The sequence below is a fragment of the Mercurialis annua genome, linkage group LG7 (genome assembly GCF_937616625.2).
Source record: "Mercurialis annua linkage group LG7, ddMerAnnu1.2, whole genome shotgun sequence".
NCBI classification, from domain to species: domain Eukaryota; kingdom Viridiplantae; phylum Streptophyta; class Magnoliopsida; order Malpighiales; family Euphorbiaceae; genus Mercurialis; species Mercurialis annua.
The window spans coordinates 36687877-36712012 of NC_065576.1; the positions used below are offsets into that span (position 1 = coordinate 36687877).

A 24136-nucleotide genomic window follows, 5' to 3' on the forward strand; every position below is an offset into this window, starting at 1 on the left:
CCTATTTATATTATAATTATACCTATCTTTTATTATTATTTTACTCTAACCATATTGTTTCCACTTTTAAGTGACAACTGTCATTTATTTTCTTTTTTTCTCTCTGCTTTCTCTTTCTTCTCCATTCCTTTTCTTCTCATTCTCTGTTTTTTTTTTCGCCATTCTTTTTCTTCATTTTCTTCTTCTTCTTCTTTATTCCTTCTTCATTTTTGTTTTACTTCTTCATCGTTAATTCATCATTCCGCCGTCACTCCGCCATCATTCCGCCGCTGCTCAGCCGTTTTTCGTATTCAATTTTAGCGTTTTTTCCTCGACTCGTGATGATTAATACGATTGTTTAACTTTCAGATCTAAATAAATTATTCTTGAATTTTCTCAATTTTAGATCTAAAAATCTGCATTAAAAACGTTTTATACACAAAAATGATTTTCTGAAAAAAAATTGTTTCTGATTATCATATGAGTATCATCACTGCATTATCATGCAAGTATCATAACACTGCAGAAAAAAACAATTTTTTTATTAAAAGACAGCGTCTGATTATCATGTTGTTATCACTATATTATCATAACATTATATGATTATGATAAGGTTATGATAATACAATGTACGATAATGATAACTAGATGATAATAAATTATAATGAAGTGGATGATAACGTATGTGAAAATATAATTATAAAAAGATTCATGACACCAGTATGATAAAAAGATGATAATAAAATAATAAAGTTATGATAATAGTATGATAATATGATACATATATGTAAACAATTTACAGAAAAATTATGATAATGAGATGATAATGTAAAGATAATAGTATGATAATATGATACCTGTATGAAAAAATAATTACAAAATTATGATAACGAGATGATAATGTGAAGATAATAGTATGATAATATGATACATGTATGAAAAAAATATGATAATGAGATGATAATGTAAAGATAATAGTATGATAATATGATACCTATATGAAAAAATAATTACAAAATTATGATAACGAGATGATAATGTGAAGATAATAGTATGATAATATGATACATGTATGAAAAAAATATGATAACAAGATGATAAGGTGAAGATAATAGTATGATAATATGACCTTATTATATTTCATTATCATACTATTTTCCCCACATTATCATCTCGTTATCATAATTTTTATGTAACTTTTGTCATACTAGTTTCGCATTACGTGCTATGCACGTGGCTCGTTACGTAGCTCGTTAATGAACATATTAGCAAATATATATTCGGTTATTAAATTTTTTTCCATACTGAATTTATTTTTCTTTTGGTTTTATAATAATCATAATTAAATAATTAACTTAATTTTATTAATAATATCTTTAAAAATAATAAGATAGAAATTTAAATAATAATATATTGACCAAATACAGTATTTTAATTTTGTAATTCAATCAAACTAAAAGATAGGTATTCCTACTAATTTGGAGACAATTTAGTTAGTTTTTACATACTAAAAATTAAATTTAGCTACCTATTCTAATTAGAACTATTGTTACATTAGTGATTAATTAAATAAATAATTAGTTAATGACTATAAAACCTTTATTTAGTAGTAAACTGAAAAGGATTATTCAGTAAATTTGCTTGTCCCCCCCCATCTGTACTTTTATATATAGTATATAGATATAGATAGATAGGTATCATATTATCATATTGTTATCATAACTTTATTATCATGTCATTGTCATAACATTATCATTTAGGTACAACAATACATTATCATCTCGGTATCATATGATTATATTATGATAACGAGATGATAATACAGTGATAACAACATGATAATCAATTTTTTTGTAGAAAATCTTTCTTTATGCAGTGTTATGATAATAACATGATAATACAGTGATACTCATATGATAATCAGAGACTGTTTTATTTTATATATAAAAATCATTTTTTTCTGCAGTATTATGATAATCAGATGCTGTTTTTTGTGCAGAAAATCATTTTTTGTGCAGAAAATCGTTTTTTGTGCAGAAAATCGTTTTTTTCATCATAATAACGTTTTTTCATGCAGATTTTTAGATCTAAAATTGAAAACAAATTCAAGAGTAATTTATTTATATCTGAATGTTAAAAAACCGCAATAATCACCATGAATTAAAGAAAAAATAAAATATGAATGAACAATGCAGCGACGGCGAAGCGATGAAGAAACGGCGGCGAAGCGATGAAGAAACGGCGGCGAAAGAAAAATGGAGAAGAAATAAAGAAAAAGAAAAAATTGACGAAGAAAAAAGAAACAAAGGAGAAGAAGAAGAAGAAGAAGAAGAAGAAGAAGAAGAAGAAGAAGAAGAAGAAGACAGTTGTCATATGATAAGTAAAAATATATACTTAGAGTAAAAAATTAATAAAAAGTAGGTATAATTATAATATAAACATGCTTTATAGTAAAAAAAATAAAAGCATTAGAATGATGAGGTATTTTCTTTATCTTTTCCTTATTGAGATAGGAAATCAAATTATTTTAGAAATTAGAGTATTATCCTAATCTTCTCTTAGAGTTTTGTCCTTATCAATGGCCCGGGCTGAGTCTAGAAAAACCTAAAGAGTTAATTAGACAAAATACTACAACTTATAAACTTAATTAGATAATTACGTCCATATCTTTTGTTTTTGAAAAATACAATTTGTTCTTTTCTTTTTTGATTTCTATACTTTTAATTTTACACAAATATCAAATACTCCTCTAATCCTTTTATAACCTAATTTCTTCAAATCAAACTTAAAGCCATAACAACAAAGAGTAAATAAGAGGGGAAGCAGAGGAAGCAACTGTTGACACCGTTCGCCGGTGGACTTGAAGCCGCCGCCGTTCATGGGGCTCATGACGCTGATTATTTCATGTTCGATTCTTCATCTTCTAACCGGACTGATTGTCACTGCTACTGGATTAAGTTCATTGTTGTTGCCGAATAAATAACCGATCGCCGCTGTTAGTTAAAAAGACGCATAGCCTCCACTGTCGACGATGAAGATCCATGAACCTCCGCTGCCATAGAAAAAAATAAATTGCTAATCAAAGGATAAAAGTTGATTTTCAAATTTTTGGTTTTAATCTCTTTTCAATTTTTTTCTAAACTTGTTGATATGTATAAATTTAGATGGTGATTTGCTTAACTATCAAATTATATGTTTTATGGTTGCTGGGTTCGATTTTCTGGTGTTGCACAGATTTGCATTCTAGGTGTTTGAAGATATGCTTATGAGAATTGTAATATTTTTTGGGTGTTGGATAAACAGTGGTTAATATTGGGTAAACCATTAGGTAACCTGTAATTTTTATTTGCGATATATCATTAATGAAATCGTTAGTAAACACCGTTACTGAATTTTATGTTTCTGGTTCGATTTTTTGTGTTAAACAGCATGTTGCACTGTAGGTGTTTGAAAAAATGCTTGTGAGAATTAAGTGATATATTTGGGTGTTGGGTAATCAATGGTTAACATTAGGTAAACCGTTGGATAACTTGTAATAAATGTTATTTTGAATATATTATTAATAAAATCGTTAGTTAACTGTTGTTGATTTTTTTTGTTGCTATTTAACCAATGGTATAGTAAAGGTACACCAACGACCTTTGTTTTTAATACATTGTTGGTTAACAAATGATTAACTAATGGTTAATCAATAATTTTAGATCTTAAAAAAAGACGATTTAGGTTTTATTTGCTGATTGCTCTTGCGGTGATAAAGGCGGAGGGGTTTATAATACAATTTTCAACTAGTTTAATAAAAATAGAGGTTTGAATTTGTAATAGTTTTTTTTGTTGGTTAACCAACAGTGTTAGTATACCGCTGGGTAACCAAAATCGTATTCCTGAGATTAAAAAAGATATTTATGAGAATAATAAAAGTCATTTTTGCAAGAAAAAAATACAGATTGTATTTCTCAAAAAAAACTGTGAGGTAGTATTCTTGAGAATATTTTATCTTTTTTTGGTATTTATCTAAAAAACCCAAACCTAAATTAAGAGTTAAATTTTAAAAATTCCATTGTTAATGAAAACTTATATTTGAAAAAGATTGTATATTTGATGATTTGTACAATTAGTCATGAAACTCATTAATAGTTGTTTTAGAATTCTGCCCTTATGACAAACTTGAAGTTGGGGTTAAATCTAAAAAAACCTAAGTTAGGACAGAATTTTTAAAGACTATTGTCAGTGGAAACCTATAATTCGAGCTAAATGGTTGTTAGATAAGAATTTATCCTGAATCACTCTAAATTTCTCTTTCATTTTCAATGCTTTCTCAAGTACTTGCTAATTGTTCTTACCTAATACGTACTTGCTAATTGCAATAATTTTTCATTAGCAGTCTTTCTTTCTTATTGCACCTTATTTCACTTCATGCTATTAAAATAAAAGATAATTTCAAAAACAGTAAAAACTCAATCCAACCGAACCAGACATGTCTGCAATCCAGGTGATTAGCAGTAACTTCACCGAACCGAACCGACTAATTGTTCTAATATTTTTTATTTAACTTTTTCACCTTAATCGTCTCATTGTGCACCCTTCTATGGTTGCCACTTACCAGTCATTTCTCCATAAATGTTCTTAATTCTGCATTGAAATTATCTATTCCATCACAAATTTTCTCCATTTAATTTTTGGTTTCCCCACTAAGGCGGATTCGCAGAGGCTATCAATGAGCTGATCGCACATTCTTTTTCTAACCATCAGAGCAACCTTAATTCACACCATAAAAAGAAATCATGAGAATCAATAGTCATAATCCTTACTGTGGACCAACAAAATTATTCCCCTTAAAATAGTAAGCTGCCGATGCATACACCAATCAATCTCACTCCTATACTAAGTAATCCAGTAGTGTAGTAATCATTAGCCTTACTCCATACCCACCACTTTCGCATACTATAAAATGTGAGCAAATCCTTGCATTTCAAACATAAGAGTAAGAAGCTGAGTTCAAGATATTACAATGGAGAGGAGTATTAAGGCATGTCTCGTCTTGATTCTCTTGCTCACCGCATTTGATGCTGGCAAAGCAGCAAGAGATGCGCCTGCGAAGGATGAGGTTAAGAATCCTGAGGGTCTGTTAGGCCTGGCTCTTGCGCCACTTCTTGGTTGGGGACTCTTAGGCTGGCTAAAGGGCTGGCCAGGTTATGCTTGCTGTTTCAGACCTATCAATGGGACCACACCAGGCTCGGGTCTCCCTACTCCAGGTAATGTTGTTGGCGGCCAAGCCCCGTGATCAGACAAGCCAGACAAACAGGGTCTGGAGGCTAAATGAATAAGTAATAAAGTCTGTCTGTTGTTTGGCATAAGCTTGCTACAATGCCCTGTAATCCAATAAAATGTCCTTATGAATAAATCCTTCATCTCTGTCTATCCTTATATCTCTCACTATCACACCCTCACAAACTTACTATAGCATCTTAACACGAAAATAAGAGTTAACGGAAAGGCGAACTCCAGATAACTAATTTTCAAATAATTATAGTTAATAATAAAATGTAAACTGCAAGAGGAAAATGAAGCCAAGGTGAACTCACATCCTACTCTTGGATTCAGAATATAGTTACAATCATGATTGGGATTACGAACTGCATTACTGGAAATAAGCTATAGAGCCACAAATTTCATACACTATTTTCATCACCTATAAAAAGTAACAAGGAACATAACAGATGATAATCCAGCAAATAGACTAATTACGTAAATTACCCAAAAACAGAATCCTCCATTGCATTCAGGCATGTCAATTCGACTGCTCATGTTAGGTGAAATCCAAATTCCAAATAAAAATAAGAATCCACCAACATGCTCCAACCATTGTTCCATCACCATTCTCACATCTTAAAGCTGTTTCTAACAAGCCTGCTGTATAACAGTAGGAAAATCAATTCATTGAAGCATTGTGTGAACATTAAGAATTGAAAAATATATGAATAAACCACATAAGCATAAAAAAAAAAAAAATTGACAAGAACAAACAGACAGCACATTTGGTTCCATAGCTTGATCGTGAACCTAGGATTGAACTATTCATATTACTGAATATAATTGTTGCTCATGGGAGTTACAGTTCTCACATATCACAATAGAAGGTTATTTTATCGGAAACAATTAGCCATACTATATACCAAGCAATCCTCTAGCTAAAAGATGATAAGCTCCTACTTCATGATTTCTATATTGAAATACATGTTTTCTAAGGAATATTGTGTCAGCATTTTTATGTTTGTTAATATTGACATTAAATAGAGCAAACTCTTAAGCAAAAATAAGTTGCTGTAATGAAACTTATTTCTATTAATGCCATAATCAAATTAGACTTACATACGATATACACCACAAGTAAAAATCATCACGATGTAGTGGTTGCTGGAAGGAACACCCTAATAAGTTCTTTAACAGTGACTCTTTTCCTACATGTAGGACATTTTGACTGAGCTTTAATTGCCTTCTTAATGCAAGCCTTGCAGAAAATATGTCCACATTTTGTTGAAGTCTCCTCGACAAATGGACTTATGCATATTGGGCAGTTGAAACTTGGCTCCTTTGGAGGTGGAGGCAGCGGCGGCTGCATGTTATCTCTCTGCCCATAAACGCTTAACATGTAAGCTTCATGCCTTAAAAAAGAACTGACACTGTGTGGGATAGTGTTGTCCACCTAGTATTTTTCTATTTGTCTACTGAATTTAATTAAAAATCAACAAATATATTCCAAGTCCAGCAGTAAAATCTGCAGACCTGGAGTAACAAAAATGAAAAAGAAAAGCAAATGCATATGAGTGAAGGCTTTCAGCACTACCATCGAGTTGCTGTGGCTTTCCAAATTTTCATAGCGAACAGAACTGATATTTGTTTGGTTTGAAGAGACTCGTCTGCGCTTGTTGTGATTAATTGCCAGCCTAGTTGTTCGTCCTATGTGCAATGTGATAAACAAAACTCAGTAGGCAGGATAGCTTAAAAGAGAAAATCAATTCCAATCACTCTCATTGCAAAATAATGCAAGACAGAATGTTGAGAAATAGAACTAGTGACACAGAAGAAACAACATTGTATTACCTGAATCAACATCAACAACAACAGTGCTTCCACGAGATCTTTGGGAATGGTTTCTTTGGAGGTTGTTTCTTCGCGCATTGCTCTTAGCCTGGCATAAAACCAAGAACTATCATTCGCAAAAGAACCTACTGAAAAGCAGGAGACAGAGAGACAAATAGAGTTAGAGTCATACTTCAGCAAAAGCTCTCGGGGATGATTCAATAACATCATCATCAAGCGCCTCAACATCAATAGCATTAAATGGTATGGGCTGCTGCCTTTGTTGAATTGCTAACAGCCCCAAAGCGGCATCCTGAAATGAAGTTCCTTCCTGATGATCCCTGGTTTCACTTGGAGGCACATTTAAGTCCAGCATTGCCTTCCTCCTCCGATATCCCCTCAGGGGAGGCCCTCTTGGTCCTTGATTCTGAGTACTCATGATTTATTTAGATACTCTTTGTAACAAACCCTCCAGCCTCACAAACCTATAATGCATAAATCATTAATAGAGATAGATATTTTATTCAAAGCATACAACGAACTACTCCCCATTCCCCTCCGCAATTTCAAAAAAAAAGCCTAAATCACTTGAACTAAAATCAAAAATCCACCCCGAATGACACTGGAGACGCCCAATCAAACACTTACTCGAAAAAATTCATGGCAACAAGACATATAAACTAATTCCATAACCAAAGCAAAGAATAACTATTATAATCGGAATAGCTATTCTATTCCGGACCTATAACACAATGAATTTGTTGAAACCCATAAGTAAGAGAACACTGAAAAAGGTGCTATGTTTACAGTTACAACTTCAAAGTTTTAAAATTTATTATCAATTCACTCAATTAAGTACAAATTGAACCAAATAAACTCTGACCAAAACAATCTACAAAACACAAACTCAATTCAAGTGAAGGTACGAATCTCAAACATAAAAACTAATCGGAAGGAGATAATCCAATCAAAGCATCCACTAAGCCAGATAATTGAACAATCACAAAAAGAAAAAAAATAAAACCTGTGATCGAGTATCATGCAGAATCGAGCCGATTTATTTTTGAATTGAGAGAATTGAGATGAATCGACCGATTATTAAGTCTAGGGTTTGATATAAAAAGGGAGAATGGCGAGAGACGACAGGAGGAGGAGGAAGACGAGGAGGAGGAGAAATGGAGTCAGTCGTCTAAAGGGTAAATACGACAAATCATAAATAAATTAATTAATTTGTTTTTGTCAATAATTTAATTTACTTTTTGAGTAATTTGTTTCTCTGTGACACGAGAGTCAATGAGGTATCGGAAGTCTCAACGTGTCACCACTTATCAGATGCCACGTATTTTCTTCATGATGTATTTTTATTTTGAAACGGCCACTACCTCATTTGAATTTCAAAATTATATAATTTGAATAAATTCTCATTTTTTAAGGGAAAAAGGTGCAAAAATGACCCTAATGTTTATCTCAAATCACACGTGGCTCTTTTATGTTTTTCAAATCTCAATTATGGCCCTCGTGTTTCTTCTGTCAACAAAATACACAACGTAACAGAAACATTTATTCCATTAACTAATATGACATACAATATTTGTCTGTCACAAGAATTCAACGTGGCGTGGATTTTTACAAAAACAGTAGGGTAAAGGTACAAAAAAATCTATAACGTCACGAGAAGACAACATGAAATCATTAATCGGATTCGGAACACAACAGTTGTTTGATCAGCCATTACATATTGATATTGGTAAATCTCTTGAGGGACACAATCCCTCCAAGTACAACTTTCACTCCTATCTTTTCTATTTGACTGCAGTAGTTACTCGGGGATTATGAAACACATCCATTGCACTTGAAACTAAACTAAAAAAATTACAGTTTATGAAAAATTCTTATACATTGCCGATAAGACAAGAGACTTATTGAGACAGATAAGATTCTCAATTGACTCGATCAACTTTGATTTTGCATGTATGAACTATTTGAAACATGGAAAAAAATTCTAAAGCACAAATCGTAAAACTAACTTTTGTAGGAAATGAGCTGGAAACTTTAAGAGAACAGATATATCTAGACAGCATACGAAGTTATCGATCAGAGCTTCTCGGTTAACCTGACCATAAAAGTATTAACTGCAACTTTATCTAAAACAATCCAAGAAGATTCGAACAACTCATGAAAGAAATCGGCTCCAATCTCCTCCGCTGCATTTCTGAATGCAATCCCAAAGGCATTCCCCTGAACTGCACCAAGTCGAGGTTTTCCACAAACCCCAACAATCAACATCTTGTTTGGATCCTGTGACAGACACGCGCAAAGTAAGGGCTTTGCTCTGGCACCTTTCTCCCTCAAGGCATCCATGACAAAATAGCAGAATTTAGTCAAAGCCTGTGGATAGCCCAACAGCTTTGTGTCCACTGAATCCTCAAGTTTTACCCATCTGAACTTTCTTCCACTCCTGATAGCACCACTTTTTGTGATTGCTCCACTTCCTTGTCTAAGAACTGATCGTTGTACCTTGATTGCTTGTTGCATTCCAGCTTTCAACTTATCGAGGTTGTTTAAGGAGAGTGCATCATATGCCACACCAAACTGCTTAGAAGCGCAAGAGCCATCGGAGCTTACAAATGACTCGAGCAATGCAGTAACCCCATAGACCACATCTGCTGCAGAAACCTTGGAACTGTACCCATGTAACCTCATGAAACTCCGATAGTAAAAATCAGTGAGCCCGTATTCTGGTAAAAATCGTTCAAACTCATCTTTCATTTTCCGCTTCACTTCATGATTCATGTACTGAAACTTCTGTTGGCAATCCACAAGTGCAAAGCCCATTCTTGCAAGGAGAAGCTTTAGCTTCTTTATTCCATTGTCACTCCATGTCTTCAATTTAGTGGCAATATATGAGGAGCACAACATTGAATCAAACAAATTCCACTCCCTTAACAACATAAGCCTTGGTTCATCTTCATAAGCAATCCTTGATGATTCAGGAGCTCTAATCTTTGTTCCATCTTTAAGAGTCACCATAGTAACAGCCTCCAAATTCCCAGAACTGTTAATATGTTGCTCAAGCTCCATAACCCCAGCTTGATACCTCTCATCAGTTAATCTCTCATGGACAAACTGATCAGTTAGTGAAACACAAGCCAACCAAAGCAACTCAGTCGTGTTCTTCCTTAATGAATGCGACAAATCATACATCAAGCACCCAGATGGTTTCCCATGAAACGTACCCATATGATAATAACTCCTCTTCAATTTCCTAAAAAGCCGAACAGGGTCATCTTCATTTTCTTTCGAAACCCTCCTTCGCTTCCTTGAACCGCCACTGCCATCCTCTTCTTCCTCGCTCTCACTATCATCCTCACTATCATCGCTCTCATTATCACCTTCATAGTCACTATTCAACTCACTGGCATTAGCCAAAGCCGAAACATCAAAATCATAAGCTAAATCAGCTTGATGCTCGTCATCATTCGAATAAAGCACAATCACACTCTCATTTTGATCACTCAAATTATGCAAATGAATAGGCCTATGACTATCAATAACAAACACACGGGCTTTCGCACCCAAATTAAGCAACCGCCTCAAATCACGCTGACAACCCCAATTTATCAACAATATCGAAATGGGCTCAGTCGAAGTATGTGAACTCAACTCGGGACCAGCATACTTATGAATCTCTTGAAATGAAGAAACCGGATAACAAGCGTAACGGACAGAATCCGATTCCAGAATATGGAAAATGATTTTGAGTGCAGACAATGAATCAACATCAGAAGTTGAAGGGAATATTAGCAACGGCGAAAGCGATGAAGCTGATACAGATTCGCGAAGACGAGTATAAAACAACTCTACCTTTTGCTCTCTCACCATAATAACTATTATTACCCAAACTTAATCCACCAAAAACACTAATGCCCAGTGAAATTTCCTCGAACGATCTAAATTCGGTCAAATTTTACTCATTTTTGGTAAATATTTCCGCCCCAATTGCTAAAACATACGGAATTTCAAGGATTTGGTACAAGAAATAAACAGGGATTGGGTATAGCACAGGTTGCACAGGAACTGTTTGTGAATTTGACTGAGAGAAGGGTAAGCTTAAAATCAGGGGCGAACGAAGAAAAGACAGTAAATTAAGAGAGAATCAGTGAAAGGGAGAAATTGGGTATTACCTGAATTTTGAGATTCATCTCCAACCCACAGATCTTTAGGAACAGATGAGTTTTTGAATCTTGAATTTTTTTTATGGTTTTTGTGTTGAATTAATTTAGGAGTATGAAATGAGAATAGTTCCAAAAAAAAAAAGGAGTATGAAATGAGAATCGATTTTGCGAAAATTTTGAAAATTTCGATTGACCGCCAAATTTTGGCGCTGTGTTTAATTTTGTATGATTTTGGACAGAGATCTGGCTGGGGTAAGGTTAGATTTCGTGTACTCGCGTCTACTGCAACCTTTCATTTTATGTGCGGATCTGACGGTGCAGATTGCGGGCTTTATCTAATAAAGGTTAACTTTATAAAATTAGATTAAATATATTTAAATTGAGATAGACAAATACAAATTTTAAATTTATTTGACCTAAAATCAAAAATTTATATATCTGTTTAAATTTAATAAATAAAATTGAATCTAATTATTCTTTTATAAAAATTTATAGATTGAAAAAAAAAACTGTTTTTTGTTGGGGTATCTGCAAAACAAATCTCAACGTTTCACTTTGATAGATATTTAATTCCAAAATTTAAAACGTTACGAAATAAATCACAATCTTTACTATTTTTGCAATTTGTAACTCCAACCGTTTTCTGACAACTTTATGCATACGTGGCAGACATATTAGATACATGTATTGACATATTAAATCCTAAATCTTAACTTTCCGTATTTTTAAACTTTGTAACCTAAAAAAAGAGACAAAATTGCCGGAAATCTGACTGAGGCTACAAATAGCAAAAATAAGAAAATTTGATAAAAGTGAAAACGTTAGGATTTTTTTTGAGATTATTTTACAAATATCGAAAAAAATGAAAATATTTACAAAAATACTGCTTGCAATTTTTTTTAACAGAAATATAAAAAATAATTATAAAAGTACAAATTTATAAAAAAATTTACAAGAATACAACTTTTTTGTATACACATATAATCTGTATATAATACGAATTATATACAAATAATATACGTCTTTTTTAAAAGAAAATTCAGATCTATCAGATTTGAAAATTCAATCTGTATATTATATGTATATAATCTGTATATAATACAAAATATATACGAATTTTTTAAAATCAGATCTAAAAATAAAAATTCCAGTTATGAAAAACGAAGGAGATGAGGATGAAGACGAACTGAAAATTCAAATCACGAATCATATAAATCCTAGATCTATACATACAACAAGAATAAAATCCTAGATCTAAACATACAAATCCTAAATATAAACATACAAATATAATTTCATAACATTTGAAATCTGATTTTATAAAATAAATACGAACGGCGGCGTGAGGAGTGTAGAGGAATAACGGCGAAATCGTGAGGGAGGGCACAGCGGCGGCGGCGAGCGAAGCAGCGAGGGGGGGGGATCAGCGGGGGCGGCATAGAGAGGGTGCGGCGGCGAGTGGAGCAGAAGGAAAGTAGATTGTGGTGGTGATTTTATAAGATGAAGATTGATGTTAGTGGTGGTGAATGTTAATGGAGTAAGAGAGAAAATAAAATTAGGGTTTGAGTGGAGAAGATGAAAAAAAAGGGAAAAATGATATTTTTGTTAATAAAAAGGTAAGGTAATATATTTAAAAATACAAAAAAACGCTGTTATAAAAAAAAAGTATAAGATAACATGTTTGTAAATATTTTATCTTATTCTTCTTTTTTCAAAAGATAAAAATTCATTAAGAAGATATAAGTACAACATATGAAAGTCATATCACAACATATTATGATCTTACCCTTTTCACATTAAGTATAAGATAACATGTTTGACAATTTTACCCTTTTCACATTTTCAATAGATAACCAATTCATAAAAAAAAAACTAAATCCTCTCAACTCATTCAACTTTTCACAAATTCATATTTTACGAAAATGTCGGATTTGGAACGAGATAGAAATCGACAACCTCCGGTAAGTATTTTTTTTTATTAATTTCGGTTTTTTTTTTAAAAAAAACAATTTAAAAAATAGAAAACGGGATTTCACGTCCCCTCCGGAGGAGGGGACGCCGGAAACCGGCGTCCCCTCTTCCGGAGGGGACGTGAAATCCCACGTTCCCTCCGAAAGAGGGAACGTGGATTTCCCACGTTCCCTCTTCCGGAGGGAACGTGCGGCGTCCCCTCCGGAAGGGGGGACGCCGGAAACGGCGTCCCCCCTTCCGGAGGGGACAGGGGACGCTGGCGTCCCCTCCGGAAGGGAGGACGCCGTTTTCGGCGTCCCCCCTTCCGGAGGGGACGAACGGCGTCCCCTCCGGAAGAGGGGACGCCGGAAACGGCGTCCCCCCTTCCGGAGGAGACGTGGGCGTCCGGCGTCCCCTCTTCCGGAGGGGACGCCGGACGCTCGTTCCGTAATTTAATATAATTTATTTTTTTTTTAAAAAAAAAATAAATTTAAAATAAATAATTATTTGAAATAAATTAAATAATTTTACAAATTTATTTAATTTAATATATATTATTTCTATAATTTAAATTATTATAATTGCAGGGCAGAAAGCGTATGGGGAAGACGTTTTTGGCCCCAGAATTAGGGGGATCGGGAGCCCGTCACGTTACGACGCGTAAAGTTTCTGCCTCGGCTCGACGGAAGAAACAAGCGCATACTTCTCCCGATGAGGTCCGCATTTCTGTTGAGGATCTTAGAGAGTCTGATGATTTTGTGAGCTCAGAGGACGAGCCAGAGGACGAGCCAGAGGACGAGCCAAGTGAAAAAATTTACATTTCTAAACGGAAAAAGGGTGCAGGTGGTCGGTTCGTTGGCGACTCGTCATCAGGTAAATATAATTAAATGATTATAATTAATTTAATAATATTGTTAAAAAATTAAATGTAATTTAATTATGTTTACTGTTACTTTCAGGGTCGAACAGACGACCTGAAGAGGTTGACGTGTGGACCGTTACTGGTCCAGTACCTGGTGGACCCGAGGATGACACTGTTATTCCTAGTTTTCTCGGGCATGTCGCTTCTCGGCTATGGGATGGGGCGGACAGAGGCGTGCTGAAGTGTCAGACTAGACATGGAGCTCTGAAGAAGCTGAGACAGTGGTATGAGACGGCCTCAGAGGAGGTTAAGGTGCTGATAGACGGGACTGAGATATCACATCTCCCGTTTATCATGTTTGATCATCTGGATATCCCGCTCCTTTCTGCATTTGTGGAGCGATGGCAGCCAGATACAAACTCTTTTCACATGCCATTCGGGGAGATGACCATCACATTACATGACGTGTGGCATATTCTTCGGATTCCAGTTGCTGGGGCTATGGTTTCAGGTGCGATATTCTGTTATATTTTTTACATTTAATGTTATTTAGAATAAGTTAATTGTTTTAGGTTATTTAATAAAATATTTAGACAAATTAGTTGTTTAATGTGGATTGTGTTTTGGTTTGCCAATTGTAATTTCTTTGCAGGACTTCCCTGAAAAATGGGTGATGCTCATTTTTAGGGGAAGTGCTGCCCAATTTTTTCTAGAAATTTACTGTACCTATTGCGTGATATTAATTTAAATTGCGAAATTATGTTTTCAGGTCAGCCGAACAAGGCTCAGCTGATGGCTTACTGCGTACAGATTTTAGGTATTTCACCAGAGGATCTTGTGAGTAAGACGAGCAAGCATTTTGCCCAGGGAGGTGTGCTGATTGAGTCGATCATCAGCTTATGTAGGCGTGACCGTACTGCAGAGGTGGAGGCAATAGCCTGGATCTGGTTGACGTTAGGTTGCACTCTATTCACTGACAAGAGTGGCCATCGGATTAGACCTGCAACCATATGGGAGGTGCGGGAAGGAGTCACAGATACGAGTACAGTTTCCTGGGGATCAGCTACACTAGCTTATCTCTATCGGCAGCTTGGAATCTCATCGAGAGGAGACTGCTCCGGTTTGACTGGCTGTCTGACACTGCTGCAGACATGGATTTATGAGTACTTTCCATGCTTCCGGCCCCAGCGAGAGCGGTTGTTGATCGAGTCTCATCTTAGATGGTTTTCAAAACTCTCCGAATATAGATCTACAAGAACTTTGATAGATATAAAAATCCCCATTTTTAAGATCTTCAAAAACTTGTATAGATCTAAAAAAACACCCCACATATATTTTAGATCTTAAAGAATCGGATCTCAAATTTGAAAACCCATAAAAAAACCTTGATAAATCTAGTACCTACAAACATTAAAAACCTTCTAACTTATTCAAATATGAAAAATACAAATCACAACCCAAAAAACTTCAAAGCTAAAGACTTTATTCAAATAAAAAAAGAATATAGTAGATTTATAGTGAATAGTAGGCTAATAATCACCCATGGCCCCTCAACTTTAGGGGTACGGGCGCTAAACCCCCTGATGTTTAAAAACGGGCGCTAAACCCCCTGATCTTTGTGGCGGCACTCACTAAACCCCCTTTGGATGAAATATGACCAAAATACCCCTGACGCCGTTTTTTCTGGTCAACTGACATTCTTAAAAAAAATCTGACACTGTCACATCATCTGCCATTAGGGGTAGGCAAAAAAACCGGTCAAACCGATTAACCGAACCGAAACCGAAAAACCGAACCGGAAAATGTGGTTAACCGGTCCAACGGTTTAGGTTTAGGTTTTGATTTTTAGTTTTCATGGTTAATGGTTTAGGTTTAGGTTTTGGATTTCTAAAAACCGTGGTTAACCGGTTTATATATATATATTCATATATTTTTAATAATTAATAAGATATATTTTATGATCTATAAAATAATATTGATTTTATAATATACACAATAAAATCTAAATATAAAAATATATTGACATATATTTTATTTAGGAATATTTATATATTTTAGGAGATTTTATATATGAAAATATTGTAAAAGAAATTTGTTTTCCTTATTAAAATATTTACTTAACAAAAATAGGAATATTTAAGTCTATAAATAGTAGAAAGTGGACGTGAACAACACTACAAACAATTCAAAAAATACAAACCTACCTTTAATATTACTCATAAATTATTTGTAAATAATAATAGTTTTAAATATTGCATTGATTTAACTATTTATAAGATAGTTTAGATTTATATTTTTTTAATATAATTTGAATTTCTATAGTTTTTTTTTGTTTGCTAAAAAATCAAATAGAATTAAAAATATATCTTTTTTTGTCTTTAATTTTTCTAATGGTTATATGGTTAAAAACCGCAAAACCGAAAAACCGAACCGTTTTTTATGGTTAACCAATTTACCGGTTAACCGTTTAAAATTTTAGGTTTAGGTTTTTAATTTTAAAAACCGTATTACAATGGACCGGTTTACAAGTTACCCTCATGGACCGGTTAACCGGTCCATGCCCACCCCTATCTGCCATGTCAGCAAAATACCATAAAAAATTTAAACACCCAAAATACCCCTAATTTAATTTAGAAAAAGACAAAAAAGATAAATCAACTCAATCAAATCCAATAAATTAACCCAACAACTAACCCAACCATTACCTCATCCAACCACCGCCGCACCCGACCACCCCGGGAAATTTTCCGGTCATCTTTGAATCGGAGAAGATGACCGGAAAATTTTCTGGTCATCACCGGATCTATTCCTCAGCGAGGAACAAATCTATGTTCCTCAACCGACGATCTGTTCCTCACTGAGGAACAGACGACGTTCCTCATGTGAGGAAGACGACCTAGCTGGGTCGTCTCTAGTTCTTCGAAGAACAGCTCTTGTTCTTCGAAGAACAGAAGCTGTTCTTCGATGATTCGAAGAACATAATTTCTGTTCTCAAAGAGGACGACCGGAGACGGCGGGGTTAGCGGCGGCGGCGAGTGTTTGGGTTGTTGGTGGATGGATTGGCCGAATGGTTTAGGTTAGATTGAGTTGGGTTGCATTGAGCTGGGTTGGATTGAGTTGGTTGGATTTAGTTGGGGTATTTTGGGTATTTTATTTTATTTTTTGATGACGTGTCAGATGATGTGGCGCCGTCAGATTTTTTTTATTTCAAGAATGTCAGTTGACCAGAAAAGACGGCGCCAGAGGTATTTTTGTCCTCAGGGGGTTTAGTGAGCGCCGACACAAAGATCAGGGGGTTTAGCGTCCGTTTTTAAACATCAGGGGGTTTAGCGCCCGTACCCCTTAAAGTCAGGGGCTATGGATGATTATTAGCCTGAATAGTATTATGGGCGGAGAGAAGATGATTTTCCGGCTAGTTGTAAAGATCATCTTCTCCCACCCTCAAAGAAGTGGAGAAAATGTGAGTTTTTCTAGAGTGAAGGAAGAGAACAAATTTTAGAGAGAGAAGTTTTTTTTTTGATGTCTTTTTTATCTTATTATGTTATAGAGTGTAAATATTTCATTTGTTTTGCCAATACCCTTTTTTTCATATCAATTTTTAAAATTAAGACAAACTAAATGATTACAAATGTGAAAAATAAAAGGAACATCCCCTTCCATTTAGAGTTTTATAAACTTATAGAACTTGATTGAATTTTTTTTCTGCCAAAAACTTGATTGAATTACTAAAGATGTAAATGGTGCTTAAAAACCCTCCAGCATTTAAATTCTTTGAAATATAATAATATTACACCGCCATAATTTCAATTTTGGATTTTGTTTTCTTATTTTATTTTGAATGAAGTTGATCATCAATTATATGATTTGTTTTGTAAAGTTATGTATTTTGCGACAGTTAATTTTCAATGTACTTTAATATATTTTACTTAAAAGGATAATAAATGTGTCAAAATATAATGAATGCATTAAAGAGTTTCATCCCCTGAGCCTAATGGCTAATTATTTCTTTCATTCAATTGACCAGGGGAAGGTAGCTATGGCACTGTTATACTAATGAAAAAATCATCCATGTTTGTCTCATCAGACAAAATATGTGCACCAGCAAAAAGACATTTTAAAAAATAAAGTTTCGGAGTTTCATAAGCATTCTGAAAATGAAAGCCAAACGCGCCGAAACATAAGAATCAAAAAAATTTCCGTACAACATAAGCACCATGTTCATCAGTAAGAAAGATAAATGGAAGAGAATACGAGCAAGAACAAAAGGAAATGTTATTTAGAACAGAAAAATGTGTCTGGTTCCGCCAGCCGAAATATAAATTTGAATTATGAAAGCTAAATTGCATACTGCAGTTGAACAATCTAAAAGTGAAAGAAAAATTAAAACTACATCTCAAGCAAAACATAATGTTTTTAGTAATCATAAAATAAAAGCCACACAAATAAAAGAGAGAATATACTCGTCTGCACCAAAACAGCCTTCAAAGTATTTACAACTTCAACACACCTCATAATTATACACAAATTCCATTCTTTTACTTTCTTCCCCACGGAAAGCAGCAACTCTGCCAAAACATTGAACATGTGATTAGATACAACAGATGGCAACAGAAACGTAAGTAGCACGCAAATGGAAACGTCACAACAGAAAATACCGAAATGAAACGCCAAAACGTAAGACCGGAAAAGTTTTCGTGCAACATAGAGAAGAATTTGTGCACTTGGCGTTAAACATGTGAGAATGGCATACCTTAGAGCTGTTGCTGGGGGTTGGCCTATGACCAGGTCTATAAGGTGACTCTGTAGGCATGCCAGGTACTTTCCCTGCTCCAGTTTGCCTTTCCTCCCTTACTTTGTTAAAAATGTGAGTATAGCCATCAGCCGATGCAGGGTTATTCTCATCCCACTCCCCAAATTTCGGAACAGCAGCACCCTTATCAGGCTGTCACACCAAAAACGAACACAGGAACAAATTTCAGTAAAATATCAAGGTATGAAAAGAAAAGAAAACTGACAAATTAGTCATCTTGAGCCTTTTGTTTTTGAAAGAGTTATGATTCTGGAGAAGCCAAGCATTACATGGTAGTAGATTAAAAAAATAACTTATCGCACACGAGCAACTTTGTAACAATTTAAATAAATCAAAAGTTACTTACCTACAAATAAATGGACATGCTCAAAGGAACACGAAAAGGTAAAAGTTTTAGACAAGAGGGGAGAAAATTTACACTTTCATCGCCTTTTGGTTTCAACCGAGATCTTCCAGGAGTTCCGTGGCTGCTTTCGTATGAGCCTTTTGCTTCCCAGGCAGGAGATGGAGCCCCACTGCCTCTCCCTGAGATCTTAGCCTTTTGATGGATTGGGGACTGCTCTATGCTGTATTCAGACCCACTGCTGCGTACATTTTGTCTTCCAGTTTGATTGTTCACTCCACGGCCTCCATAACGTTGGGGCACTGGCTCATTCGCAGCTCTTCGGTTCATATTGTCATGGCGCCCAGGAGAGTCAGAAGACCGTCTGAGATCGCTTTCTTCGCTGCTCCTTTGACGCTCGTGAGCTCGTCTAACAGCTCCCTGTCCAACAGGTTCCTCTGATGCAACTCTGCCCCCAGAATGAGGACCTTGAGGTGGAGCTGCATATTCAGGGACCAAATCCAAATTCTCTTGCGGGTCATTTGGATTTATCATCGGCCCACCTCTGCCCTTTCGAGCCTTATCAAAATAAGCTGTATATGGAACATTTTCTTCACTTTCCCAGTTACCAAATTTAGGCACATGAGAACGTTGCTGTCACCACAATAAGAGAATTTTATACAAGATAATCAGCCACAAAGCAACAAATTATCATCCAAAGCTTATCTATCTATAATGATCAGCGACTCTAGTGGGGTGAATGAAGATATGCTAATAACAAACTCGTACATATTGCAAAATCTGAATGTTCCATGGTTCTAAGAACATCCGAAAATGAGAGCAGCCATATTGCATCATGATAACCAACCACTTAATTATTTGATCTCATATGTATATGATGCAACCAACTTAAATGGTACTCATGACACAACAGAGCAGGAATTGGAATAGAGTACTGAAAACAAGAAGAAAACCAAAAATGATACATGATATAAATATGCTATAATTCTTATACAATAGTGAATGCTTCTAATACTAAATTGAAATATATACCAAAGCAAGAAAATCAGTTTGAATTACAGCTATGCACTAATATTAAACTATAAAGTATCAAGTAATGAGCTCCTAGACATCTCATATCTGCACATATAAATCTATGTAGATAGCTTCCATTGGAGTTTAGAAGGCTAGCTATACCGTGCAATCATATCAATTGCAAAGGTTGGCAGTAAAAGATAAAATGGAACTGAGAGGAGTGGCATACAGTTTATATACTAAGCAAGTGTGTAAAGCCAGTGCATTATCTTATTCAAATAATGTTTGACTCGTTTTCTTCAGCATTTTCAACCAGCTTATCATAAAACCCAATGAAAAGGATTTTCCATCCGACGCATGAAAATCTGAGGAAGGAGTCAAATTTACACCAAGAATTTTTCGAGCATTTAAAGGGTGATTAGTCATCCACATCCTGAGAAATGAGTGATCCATACACACCATACAACAGATGTAGCAACCGGGAATGAAAGCAACAGTAAGGATACATATCTAAATCGAAGACCTAAGAACATGATAATGCGCCTCACCCTCAGATAATGACATAAAGGAAAATAGTCCTAAAACGTGAATCTCATTTTATAGTTACATTATGAATGACTACATGTAACAAGTTATTCTTGTTGCTCAACCTTCTCAATTTAGTACCTTCATGATTTCTTAGTTTAAAGCGGTCTCACAAATTCAATAATTTTTTCTACAATTTAATTCCACTTTTAACCCTTAATTTCTTTTTTTCCTTATAGTTGGAGAACTGGAAAGAAAACCAAACCAACTTAATCACATGCCTGTCAAATGACAGATCATTTTTCTCTTAAAAGTAAGTCTCACGAAACTTTTTTTTTTTGACACCTAGGAGAGGGCTTTTGAGGATTCAAGAACAACTTACGGTCGAAAAAAGTGAAGTCCGCAAGTTTTTTTCTGTGCAAGATCTACAGTCTTGTGCTACTTAGAAAGCATGGAAAGAAAGAGAAGGGAGGAAGGGAGAAAACAATTGCGAAATGCACAGACTATATTTACAATGGATGAGGAAAACGATAATCCAACCTGTCGTCAAAATAGTAAAAAAACAAAGACTTGAGAAAACTCAGAAATAGACATGACAAGATGCAAAGTCAACCATACCATTAAGGGCAAGATGCTATCTGGTTTAACAGTTTCTACTTGAGCAAATACAAAAAAGACAAATCCTACTGCCTAGCAAATAACAGCAAACAGTTTCTTCCTGAAGTATATAATTATAATCGGCTAATCAGTAAAGCACGAGATTGACCTGAACTGAGCAGACTCCCTTGATTATTAATCACAAAAAATGAGAGAAGATACTAACCAATCATCTGTCTCCTAAAAACCCTAAACGACCGAAGTATCATAACTTATACCAACTAAGATTGGCTTAATCAGAAGTTAATTTCAGGGGGCACATTCTGTTCAACTATCAATGCAGAAAGTTAAACATGGAAAAAGGACATGCTACTTATGTTAATTGAGAAATTAGCAAATAGCATTATAGTTGCAGCTGACAACATATACTATGAGTCGATGACACATAGTTGACCACATTACACAAGAAAGAGAAACATGTATGCTCCTCAAGCCTTTGAGATTACAGAATTGCGCTCTACAAAGATCCAAGCACCACGAGGATGATAAAGTATTAGCAAATTTTTACAGTCCATTTTATATACAGACAATCATAACTGGTAAGTCTAAGAGGTTCGCTTCAATTTCCTTTGGTACAAGGATAAAAAAAAAGAGTGAAGTGTTAAATTATGCAAATTAGCAACTAAATTAAATTAAATCTGATCTCAAACAACAAACGCTTTCAAATCCAAAACTATAATGTAAGTAAGAAAACTGAGAGCAAAGGGGAGGAAAAATAGAGAATCGCTTTCAAAAGCAAGTAAGAAAGTTGACAATTGACAATTCTCCTTCTACTTAAATAAGGGCAGCCAGCTGTCAAGGTAAGGGTCATATCTACTCAACAATGGTTCAACAGGAACTTCAACTTCAAAATCATGAAAACATCTAATTTCATCGGTCAACTTGATGATTTATCTTCTACTTAGACAGGGAAAGCCAGCTGTCAAGGTAGAGGTCGTAGCTATTCAAGATGAACCTCAACCTCAAAATTATGAAAAAACATCTATTTCATCGGTCAACATGACAATTTACCTTCTGCTTAAACTAGGGAAAGCCAGCTATCAAGGTAAAGGTCAAACTATTCAACAACGGTTCAACATGAACTTCAACTTCAAAACAATGAAATCATCTAATTTCATCAGTCAACATGATGAGAAACATCCTATGCAAGAAGATCAAAAAGAAAAATGGATCTCTCAGTTAGAACAAAAATTGATGCAAAACAACATACTCCGTGTTCAAAATCACAACTACATGGCCTTACGAGTCACCACAAGTTCATGAATATATGATTATTGTCGTTAAAGCAATTGAATTATATAAAATCATTCCCAATTTATGGTGATTTAGATATGTTATCATCTACCAGTTGTTCATGATGTTGATATCCATCCACCTACTTTATGCCCATTCCCTTTTTTTGGTTATTTCAATACATCCAATTAAACTCATAATTTGTTCCTCACACAACAAGATATAATTGATTCATTTTTCACTACAATATAAACGTACCATCAATTAAATCTATGAAGTTCATACTCCAAAAACAGATAAGACCAGAAAATTCAACATTACAAGAATACCCAGTTCAACTACATAACAATCAAGACATGATCACAACAAACACAAACAAAAAGCACCAATCTTTTCCTACTCTAAAGCAACCCAACAACAGAATATAAAACTAAAGAAGTCAAGAACTTACTGCCATTCTTCTCTCCACCAAAGCTGGAACAAAACCCAGAAAGCCAAGAAACAATCTTTAAACCAAATTTCAAACTTTTTTCTTCTCTTTGTTGTCTGACAACAAGAAGAAGCTCAAAAGCTGCAGAGAAGCTAAAACCCACCAAGAAATATATATATACGGTGAGGTTGAGAAAATGAAGAGACCCTGTCTGTATGGACACGGAGAGAGAAAGAAGGGGGTTGTAGAGAGAGAAAGCGAGTGGAGAAAGAGTCTATAGAGAGTAGTTTTAGAGAGAGAAAGAGCTTATAATATTAGAGAAGAGAAGAGAAGAAGAGGTTTATGAAGCAGCCACCAGTCATGTTTGACAATTCTTTCTTCCAATTCTTCTTCTCTCTGTAAAAATAAAATTCAAAACCCATCCAACAATAAATATTCTCCTCTTCTTTCTCATTTCTTTTCTCCCTAGACGTCGGTTTATCTATATGGAGTATTTTTTTAAAAATAATGGAAGAGGAAGCGCGTTTGTGGAAAAAAATGAACTTACGGTTTTGACAGAATGTTGTCAAGCGTTTATATTATGTAAAATTTAAAAATATTACTATATGAATTATAAGGAAAATATTTTATAATAAAATAAATAATTAAAATTAGATTTTTGTATATGTTATACAAATTAAACTTTTGCATGGTCTCTTCAGGGACATCCAACAAACAAAACTTAGAAATTTTTATAAAAATATTTAAAATTTTAAAAATATTTATAAAAATACCTATTAACTTTTTCATTTACAAAAATATTGAGTTGACTTAAAATTATTTATAAAATTTCAAAAAATAAAAATTATTTACAAAAATACGGTGTGTATATATCAGTACAATGTCGGTATATTAAATCTACGAACCGGAGAATTTGAAAACAGTGTTTGGTTTATTATTGATACAATTTTAATATACTTTCGGTATTATCAATAATAATTTCTTTATATATTTTTTAGTTGATAACATATATTTTTTTATATGTATTTCATTATAGTTGATAGTGAACCAGAAAATTTATATACTGCTGATGTAATTT

General features: G+C 34.4%; 4 protein-coding genes across 5 annotated transcripts; 1 reads left to right on the forward strand and 3 right to left on the reverse strand.

The window, feature by feature from the left end:
* Positions 1-5541: 5541 nt before the first annotated feature.
* Positions 5542-8269, reverse strand: LOC126657335 (E3 ubiquitin-protein ligase complex slx8-rfp subunit rfp2). 2 transcript variants are annotated; one of them, XM_050352005.1, is made up of 6 exons: positions 8084-8269; positions 7253-7544; positions 7081-7168; positions 6824-6936; positions 6349-6607; positions 5542-5886 (listed from the first exon to the last, which is right to left on the reverse strand). In XM_050352005.1, the coding sequence occupies exons 2-5, from the start codon at positions 7496-7498 to the stop codon at positions 6377-6379; spliced, it is 678 nt and encodes a 225-aa protein (XP_050207962.1). In that variant the 5' UTR covers positions 7499-7544; positions 8084-8269; the 3' UTR covers positions 5542-5886; positions 6349-6376. The 2 variants fall into 2 exon arrangements, with proteins under 2 accessions (XP_050207962.1, XP_050207961.1); XM_050352004.1 differs by having other exon boundaries at positions 5542-5889.
* A 458-nt stretch (positions 8270-8727) lies between these two features.
* LOC126657600 (uncharacterized) lies at positions 8728-11435 on the reverse strand. The gene is made up of 2 exons (XM_050352308.2): positions 11244-11435; positions 8728-11152 (listed from the first exon to the last, which is right to left on the reverse strand). The coding sequence occupies exon 2, from the start codon at positions 10939-10941 to the stop codon at positions 9154-9156; it is 1788 nt and encodes a 595-aa protein (XP_050208265.1). The 5' UTR covers positions 10942-11152; positions 11244-11435; the 3' UTR covers positions 8728-9153.
* A 1634-nt stretch (positions 11436-13069) lies between these two features.
* Positions 13070-17014, forward strand: LOC126657117 (protein MAIN-LIKE 2-like). The gene is made up of 5 exons (XM_050351751.2): positions 13070-13195; positions 13772-14057; positions 14144-14557; positions 14816-15269; positions 16861-17014. The coding sequence occupies exons 1-5, from the start codon at positions 13157-13159 to the stop codon at positions 17012-17014; spliced, it is 1347 nt and encodes a 448-aa protein (XP_050207708.1). The 5' UTR covers positions 13070-13156.
* A 1322-nt stretch (positions 17015-18336) lies between these two features.
* LOC126656140 (RPM1-interacting protein 4) lies at positions 18337-23493 on the reverse strand. The gene is made up of 4 exons (XM_050350626.2): positions 23080-23493; positions 19275-19832; positions 18797-18988; positions 18337-18611 (listed from the first exon to the last, which is right to left on the reverse strand). The coding sequence occupies exons 1-4, from the start codon at positions 23083-23085 to the stop codon at positions 18582-18584; spliced, it is 786 nt and encodes a 261-aa protein (XP_050206583.1). The 5' UTR covers positions 23086-23493; the 3' UTR covers positions 18337-18581.
* Between the last annotated feature and the right edge of the window lie 643 nt (positions 23494-24136).